We start from the raw sequence: 9,704 nt of genomic DNA, 5'->3' as shown, positions 1-9,704 counted from the left end.
CTCATATGTATTGTGTGTGTGTGTGTGTATGTATGTGAGAGTGTGTGTGTGTGTGTGTGTGTGTGTGTGTTACTGGAGTTTTAACCCAGAGCCTTCACACAGAGCTACATCCCCAGGCTCTTCTTTTATATTTATTTTGAGACAGGTCTCACTGTCACAAAGTTGCCTAGGTTGGGCTCAAAGTTGTGAACCTCCTGCCTCAGCCTCTCACAGTGCTGACATGATAGATGTGTGTAACCAAGCCGGACTAATTTTCTGTTGTTTAAGCCACCTAGTCTGTGTTGTTATGGCAGCCTTAACTAATACAGAATTGCACATTTATCACCTAGATCACTTTCTCCCTTTCTACCCCTATTCTTGTCACTGTACTAGGTGACTTTACCATTGATGTCATGATGATGGATGACTATCTGAACTTTGGGCCACCTGGTTCCCTGACTCTCTCTCCTCTAATAATCTTTCTCCCACCTAATCTCAACCCTTGGACTTCAGGACTGCCCTCTTGACCTAATCATTAGGTCAAGACTCAAACTATACTGCCTTTGAAATCCTCACTCCAAGCAACCCACCCTCTAACCACTACTTGTCCATCAAGTTCCCTCGCCCCCTTCTCCAACTCAGAAATTCTGCAACATCATCAAGTCTTCCTACCCACTGTTTCAGCCATCTTTCATATTATTCATTCCTCTGTCCTTAATTCCCCCCCTTTTCTTGTTTTGATTCCATACTGTTAGTCTTTTGTGCTGCTAGAAAAAAATATCTGAGCCTGGGTAATTTATAAAGACAAAGACTGATTTCTCATGGTTTAACAGGCTGAGAAGTCCTACATCGAGGTACTGGTAGGTTCAGCTGCCTGATGAGGGTTGCTCTCTGCTCCCAAGATAGGGCCTTGTTATTAATCCTGAGTCCTCACATCACGGAATGGGGAAGGGCAAAAAGGAGTACACACTGTCTGTCCAACCATTTACTTTTTTAATTAATTTTATTGGTACATTTTAGATGTACAGTATGATGACATCCATTATTGGAGATTTGTGCCTTTACTAATACATCTTGGTTCTTATTTTTCCCCATTCCCCTGCCCTCCCTTCAACTCCTTCACCCCTCCCTATTTACAAAGTCTTTGTTTCCAGTTTTTTACTTTCTGTTAACTCCATTCCCTTCTTTCCTTTTCCCTATCCCTCCCACTTCCCCTTCCCCTTTGTACCTTTTCTTCCTATTTCACATTATCTGTTATACCTTTTGATTCTTATTTACATTCTCAGTTTCTCACACCAGAGAAACACATGTGTTTCCTATTTACTTCATTAAGGTATCACCTCAATGTGCATTCATTTACCTATAAATCTCTCCAAGTTCTCATTCTTTATGGCTGAGTAGTACACCATTTTATTTATTTTTTTAATATTTTCTTTATCCAGTCTCCAGTTGATGGGCAACTGGGATGTTTCCAAGTTTTAGCTATTACAAATGTGCTGCTATGAACATGGGTGCACATATATATCTAACATCCTAATTTACTGCTCCCCAGTCTTATCTGTTCCTCAGCTGATAATATTTTCTCCTAGTAAAAATAATGGGACAAGAACTTCTACAGCTTTTCACTACCGCGTCTATCAACACACCTATGTTAAAACCCCAAAACACTCTGCTTCATAACTATTGCTATGTGTGAAACATACATGTGTGTGACCTCTACCATGAGCTATGGATCCCATTTTCTCCCATCTTTATAATTATTTCATAAGCCAGTCTCTGGAAATCATTCCCTTTACCCTCTAGATCATTTAATTCTCCTTAGGTGCTGAGATGCCCAGTATAAAAGCTTCCCAATAAATGCTTCCTTTTTCAACTTCCCATTACCCAAGCTTCTCATGAGTGTTGTACTGGCTGTCTCCACTTCTCCATCTCACTCTCTCAACACCCGTTCATCTGACATCTTTCTTTCCATTTGAGCAAAACTGTCCTTGTTGAGGTCTCTCCATCTCACCAAAATCCAATTGTGATTTCTCTGCCACGTGGGCTGAACTCTAGGCATACTTTGACAAGAAGGACCACAATCTCCTCATAATGTGTTCTTTTCTACTCTTGTGTTAAAGCATTTGTTGGCTGGGAACCTATAGTCCCAGCTACCAGAGAGAGTGAAGCAGCAGGATCATTTGAGCCCAAGAGTTTGAGGCCAGCCTAGGAAACATATTGAGTCCCCATCTCTACACAAACAAACAAAAAACACTTGTTTTCCAGTCTCTTTTACTGACTCTCCTTCTTCTGCCCGATTTATAGTTTTGTGGTGCCCTAACATTTTTATAAAAGAAACAACTTGATGGTGAAGGCATTATCATTTCCATCTTACAGATGCAGAGACTGAGACTTTAAAATGTTATGCAAACTGCTTATGTCTTAAAGATAATTAGTGATCAAATTGTCCTGATTTCAAATTCCAAGCTTACAATCACCCTTCACGTCCAGGGTATGAGCATGGGGGTAGACCACTATAGCGGATAACCAAACTACCCACTCTTTTTAATACTTTAACTGATTCATTGGGCCAGGTAGGTTAGACTTCTGTCAGCTCTCTCTCCCAGTTCCCGTACAACTCTGTCTCCAGCTGGATGTGCTATGTATGGATCTCTTAGAATGCAACAGATTCTGGCCCTTCTTTGGTATGACCCAAGACAAACCAAGACTTTATTGTACCATGAAATATGACACAGGGTCTCTACTCTGTTCGTCAAGTTGAATCTTGCCCCTTTGTTACTACACTCTACAAGAAAAATGGGAGCTGGGCATGGTGGCGCACACCTGTAATCCCAGCACTTGGGAAGCTGAGGAAGGAAGATCACTGTGAGTTCGAGACCAGCCTGGTCTATGTAGTAAGTTCCAGGTCAGTCTCAACTACATAGTGAGACCATGTCAAAAAAAGAAAGAAAGAAAAAGAAAAATGAATTTTGAGGCTGTTTTCTAAGATAATAGAGAAATACTATAAAAGACTCATGATTCAAAGTCAACCGTTCTCAGCTCTGGCTGTGAAACCAACCCGAGCCCTTCCCCACACCTTCCAAAAATCCATGCCAGGTTCTCAAGCTCTAGGAACTCAAGCTGTTCCATGATATACCCACAATTCACTTATTGTACAACCTTGTAATTCAGCTGAATTTTAGTATCCTAAATTGTGAAAAGGATATCATAAAACCTATTTCCAGGGCTGTGCAGGGACTAGCTCCCACAGGCTAGAAGAGTTGATTGTGTGTATATCTTCCCAACTCTATATTCAAGGATATCACAATGTAGTTTGAAACCAGCCATGGGAAGTATAACACAATAGAAACTGACAAGTCAGGACTTTCCAATTATAAATCAGGACTCCTCCCTCCCCAACTGCATGAAAGGTATAGTTAAACATTTACCAGCACACCCTCTGTCTATCTTCCAGCCAGTACATCTCAGAGTTGTGAAAATAACCAAGACAAATCATAAACACCAGTTTTCAGCTTAATAAAATAATACTTCTAAGAGTATCTACAACATATGCTTTCTTCAGTTGTACTTATAATATCAAGGAAAAGTTAAACACTTAGCCAAACACTTAACTGTTTGGGGATCAAAAGCTCCAGTGCCTTCAGGGGCTGGGCAAGTATGAGAAACTAGGGTCAGAAAAGGAGACCTTGCTGCGCTAGAAAATAAAGTCCAGGATTCCTTCCTTATTTCATCCAGGTTCATATATAAATGATACCACTGGTGAAAACCTGTATCTAACCTCACAATCCCCTTTCTCCTGTCACTCTCTACCTCTTTGCCTACTTCATCTTTTCTTCATATCACTTGACATTATTATATATATATATATATATATGTATATATATATTCACTTGCTCATTGTTTGTTTCCCTTACCAGATTACAAATTCAATAAGGAAACATATAATGGTAATTAATGCTAGTGCTAGAAGGTGTTCAGTAAGTACTTGTTGGATGGATGGATGGATGGATGGGTTGAGTAGCCACTACCAAAATCCAAAATATTGCCAAGAGGGAATGGAGGCCCAAAATTATCACACATCTCCTTTTCTTTTAACTGGACCATGGGTCGAAAAGGAAGTTCTAAGAATTACAGAAAATATTTTGAACTGAATGAAAATTCAAATAAAATATGTGAAAATATGTGAGATGCAGCTAAAGAAGTGTTTAGAAAAAAATTTACAGCATTATGATTGCATTAGAAAAGAAAGCTCTCAAATTAATAAACTAAGCTCCTATCCTAAGAAAGTAAAAGAAAAAGAACAAAATAAAACTAAAGGAAGCAGACAGAAGAAAATAACAAAGGCAAAGTCAGTGATCAATGGAATTGAAAACCAAACACCAATAGGAAAAAAATCAATGAAAATAAAAGCTGGTTACTTGAAAATATTAATTAACCAATAAACACCTATCTAGACTGACCAAGATAAAAGAGAAGAGACCCAAATTACCAATCAGGAACGAAAGAGGGTTAATCTCTAAAGACTCTACAGCCACTGAAGGATGATAAAAGATAATGAACTCCACCCACATAATTTCAACAACATAGATGAAATACAATATTTCCTTTGAAATTATAACCTACCAAATTTACTTAAGAATATATCGATAACCTGAATAATACCACAACTCTAAAGAAATTATATTTGTAGGTTAAATTATTCCAAAAAAGAAATCTCTGTGCTCAAATGTTTTATTGGTGAATTTTACCAAAAATTTAAAGAATAATAGCATCAAGTCTCCACATTCGCTTTTAAAAAACCAAAAAGGAGGAAACACTTCCCAATTCATTTTGTAAGACCAGCATTTCCCTGATTCTAAAGCCAAAGACATTACAAAAATAGAAAACTTCAAACCAATATCCCTGATGAACAGAATATGTGAAACTTCTCAAAAAGGTATCTAATCCAAACCAATTGTTATATAAGAAAGTATAATACACCATGACCAAGTGGGTCTTATCGTAACAGTGCAAGATGGTTTAGTATTTAAAAATCAGTAGTGTAATCTATCATATGAACAGCTTAAAGAAGAAAAACTATGTAATCACATTAATTGATACCAGAAAGGTTTTTTTTAATTCAACCTTAATTCACATTAAAAAACCAACAACAACAAAACACCTCTCTCTGCTAACTGGGAATGGATGGGAGCTTCTATAACCTGATAAAGAGCCTCTGCAAAAACCTAACAGTCAACATCATAATCATGAAAGTCTGAACGTTTTCCTTGTTCCTAAAAATAAAAAGTGATTTTCACTTTCACCACTCCTTTTAATATTGTGTTGAAAGTCAGTGTTATAGCTAATAAGTTGACAAAAGTAAATATGAAGGCATGCAGATTGGAAAGAAATCAAACTGTCTCTAGTAGTCTCAGATAATTTGATTATCCACATAGAAAATGTAGAAAATCCATAAGAATGCACAGAACAGCTCTAGAAAAACAAATGAGTTTAGCAAGTTTGCAGGATACAAGGTGAACCCCTAAATGTCAATCATATTTCTATTTACTGGCAAACAAAAAATAAAAATGAGACTTAAAAACCACCACAATTGATCAAAAGAATAAAAATACTTCCTTATAAATCCAGCAAAATATGTACAGTTTCTCTGTACCAAAGAAATACAAAATGCTGAGGAAAGAAATCAAAGAAGACTTAAAAATATCAGGGGCTGCTCAACTGCCTCACTGAGGGTACAGCGGAGGATGAAAGAATAATAATACAGACAAAGAGAAACTGTTTTTAAATTGTTTTTATGGGGGCCAGGACCTGATCTTAGTTCTTGGCTAAGACCAAGAGCTCTAGACCTGTCAGTATTTATTGATCCCACAATGCATCGGGGGTGTAAAGGCAGATGTAAGGATCAGTGAGACTAAGGCACTAATGAGCCAGGCTTGTAAAAGGGGAGGAACAATGCATTTCTGGGAAGGACAGGTCATAGTTAAGGAGCCCCCGTGTCATCTTTAGCTACCTTTTGGTCTGGGAGAATGGCTGCACAGAGTCATAAGTCCCCAGCTGCAGTGTCATCTTACTATCAGAGAAGTCACAATCTCATTGATTATTAAAATCTCAGTTGTGACCACTGGAATAAGAAGATCTGTTTCTGTATGCCAGCTGAAGGCTCATCTAGCAAGTTATACATAGGCCTAGGACAGACTCACAATTTAATCAATAGCCAAATTATAAGCCAATTCAATAATATTTTATAGCCTGCTTAGCACAGTTTCAAGCTGATCTCCTGCACTTATTAAAATAAATGAAAAAATATAAATGCATGGATTGGAAGACTCAACATAATAAAAAAACTAATTTTTGCCTTATTGATCTATAGATTTAATGCAATAACAAGCAAATGGCAGAGCCCATTTTGATGCTACAGACAAGCTGATTCTAAACTTTATACCAAGAGGCAAAGGAACAATTTTGAGAGGCCCAAACGATTTTGAAAAAGAATAAAATTGGAGAAGAAACACTACTTATATTTTTTATTTATTTATTTATTTTTAGACAGTGTCTTGCTATGTAGTTCAGGCTGTCTTCACACTCGCTATACAGCCCAGGCTGGTCTCAAACTTGTGGTGATTCTCCTGCTTCAGCCTCCCAAGTGCCAGGATTACAAGCATGCGTCACCATGCCTGGCCACTTACTTTTATTTTAAACCAAAAATAATCAGCAATACAGCAGGGGGTTGCCAAAGAGATAGACACACAGATCAGTGGAATAAAATATAGGTTTTAGAAATGCACACAATTATGAACAATTGATTTTTGATGCAACTTTTCAAGCTTTGAATACAGAGAAAGGATAATAGTGGCGACAAATGGTTTTTGAATAATTAGACATCCATATTGAAAAGTATGAGCCTTGATGTTAGCTTCATATCTAATACAAAATTTAACTCAAAATGTATCTTAGATATAAATTTAAAACAGAGCTATAAACTTGTAGACCAAAATAAGGCCTGTATTTAGCCAGAGTTCTTATACATAGCACAGCAATATGATCATAAAAGCAAAAAATAACAAATTGGACTTCATCAAAATGTAGAACTTTCATTCTGTGAAAAAGTATTATTAAGAGAATAAAAAGATTAGCCTCAGACTGGGGAAATATATTAGCAAATCATATATCTGACAAATGATGTATACACAGAAAATACCAAGAACTCTCAAAACTCAACGGTAAGAAAACAGCTTAGAAAAACAGAAAAGAACCAAAAGGGATACAGATGGTATCTCATTAGCCACTACAGAAATGCCAATTTAAACCATGATGAGAGACCAATGTACATCTGTTTGAATGGCTAAAATAATAATACAAACACACCAACAAGACCAACTGTAAGTTTTTTCCTTAGGCCATCAAGGCCTTGTATCAGTTGGTTCTTCCTACTGCTGTGCCTTCATTAGCTTTCCATCGTGGTGACAAAAGACCTGACACAGCAATTTAACAGAAGTAAAGATTTGTTTTGGTTTACAGTTTCAGTTCATGGTGGCAAGCAGGGCTTGTGGTGACACAGTCCACACGGCAGTACTGTGTGGCAGAGGAGGCCTGGTGGAAGCAGAGAAGCAAGAAGAGAAAGGCAGGAAGGGGCCAGAGTCCGATGTCGCTTTCAAAGACCTCCAGAAACCTATTTTCTCTCCACCAGGCCCTACGCACCAAAGGTTCCTACTGCCCCTAGGCACCAGCGGGTGGGATTGAGCCTTCTGCAGGAGGCCTGTGGTGCACATTCACCTTACACAGCATAACCCTCCAACAATCTTTTTCTCTGCCCTTAACTTTTGCTTCAGCCAGGTTGGCCATCTTCCTCTTTATAAAATATATTAACGTTAGCCTATAATCCAAGCACTTTGAGATGCTGAGGTAGGAGGACAGCAAGTTAGAGCAACTTAGCAATTTAGGGAGGCCTTGTCTCAAAATAAAAAATGAAAAAGGGCTGAGGATGGAGCTCAGTCCTGGGTTTAATCCCTGCTACTGCAAAAAACAAATAAATGATTTCCTACTTGGCTTGTGTTTGTCCGACTGTTCCTTGTTATGATTTTCCACCTGAATTTCCCATGGTTGGTTCCTTCTCTCACTTAAGTAATTGAGCAAATATCCTGTCTGCCTTGACCACCAAATCTGAAGTCCTCCTGTGCCCCTATGTCTGGCACATGGCCCCGTGTCTTGGCCTTCACATCCCTTCCCCTGAAGTCCTTTCTCATTTATTTCTTCATTTGTTTCATTGCCTATCAGTCCTCTACCACAACAGAATGTGAACACCACTAGAACAGGGGATGAGCCTTCTTCTCTTCACTCCCCACATCCAGAGCATGTCTATAAATAGCCCTTGGAAATATTTCTAGAATAAATGACAATAAACTCAGTAATTAACTAATTATACATCACATCAAGGGACTGATGTACATACAGCTCCCAAGGCTGGTCTTCCGGAAATGAGCCCATCTCCGCCAGGCCATGGTTCTCCCTGGTGACAGACCTGCATCCTTTACAACTTATCAGAGACCCTTCCTCTGTTTTTGCTACACATCATTTCCAAGGCGTAGATGAGTCATTCTGTGCTTTAAAAACTTACGTGCCAAAAGATTTAAGTGATGTTATGCACAATAAATCAGTGCATAAATCAGGACATAAGATAACAGCACCTGAAACTCTTTCCTTATTTGCACAAGGACTTAATCATTTCTTTAAACAACCTCCTCCTTAAACTGGAAGAGTAATACTTCCCTCCATCCACATTGGGTGGGGAATGCCACCACAACTTGGGCAGAGGAAGAGTCTGCACCTGAAATCCAGCTAACAAGGCTGTAGTGTCAGAGGACGGACCTAGGGTCACCAGAGTCCCGGCCCCTGCTTTCTTCCCCAGCATGGAGAGGCTCTGGGAACCCTCTCAGGTCCCCTGGACCCGCCCACCCACTGCCCCCAAGGCAGGGCGCCAAGAAAGTCTGCACTTCTGAGACCTCGTCCCAGGACTCACGCGACTCCTGTCCCGCCGCTGCTGCCTCCTCCTCTGGAGGCCCCGCCTGCTTCGGGGTCCGAGCTAGGCTCCTCCAAGGCCGAGCGGCCGCGGCCCCCAGGCGTCGCTGGAGCCCCTTGGATGCGCTAGCGCGCGGGGAGGGGTTCATGGCAGCCGCAGCCCCGGACGTGGACCGACGCCAGGGCCAACGCGATCGCTGGAAGGGGCGGTGCGCCGGGCACCTCCGTCGGGGAGAACCCGCCTTCTGCTGTGGCACCACTAGGTCGGGCGGTTCGGTTCCACCTCCCCTGAAACATCCGGAGAAACCTACAAGACTTAATCAGTTCCAATCCACGTGCTAAGTCTTCCTACAGTTTTCAGAAGCACTGAGGTTCGATTTATAAACATTATTGGAGCTTCAATAGTAAACAATTTTCAAATGGATTTCCAGGTTTTTTTTGAATGAGTCTTAATTTGGTAATCTTGCAATCATTTTCTTTCCTATTCTTTTAAAAAATGAAATAATGCAGGAGCAAGTCAATTCTGACCACCAAATAAAAGGTAATTTGATTTTCATTTATTTTCTATTGTTATGAATATATGAATTGCTTTATTAGTATAAATTATATGGTTTCAATGTTCTTTTCAAACTTGTTTTTCCTTCAAATTATTGTGCACCAAATTTTAAACATTAAACTCAAAATAAAGTTTCTATCATGAAAAATACACA

General features: G+C 39.4%; 1 protein-coding gene across 2 annotated transcripts in view; it reads right to left on the bottom strand.

Moving 5' to 3' along the window:
• Nucleotides 1-9,312, bottom strand: part of Ankdd1b (ankyrin repeat and death domain containing 1B) — a 56,418-nt gene extending 47,106 nt beyond the window's left edge. For both annotated transcript variants that reach the window (XM_010619120.3, XM_033761480.1), the window contains exon 1: nt 8,996-9,312. In XM_010619120.3, the coding sequence (XP_010617422.1) occupies nt 8,996-9,143 (148 nt within the window). In that variant the 5' untranslated portion in view covers nt 9,144-9,312. The remainder of the gene's footprint in view (nt 1-8,995) is intronic.
• Between the last annotated feature and the right edge of the window lie 392 nt (nt 9,313-9,704).

The sequence above is a fragment of the Fukomys damarensis genome, unplaced genomic scaffold (assembly GCF_012274545.1).
Source record: "Fukomys damarensis isolate Sample0158 unplaced genomic scaffold, DMR_v1.0_HiC HiC_scaffold_1, whole genome shotgun sequence".
NCBI classification, from domain to species: domain Eukaryota; kingdom Metazoa; phylum Chordata; class Mammalia; order Rodentia; family Bathyergidae; genus Fukomys; species Fukomys damarensis.
Note: the sequence above shows the minus strand (reverse complement) of the source record. Positions and strands in the feature narration are given on the sequence as shown.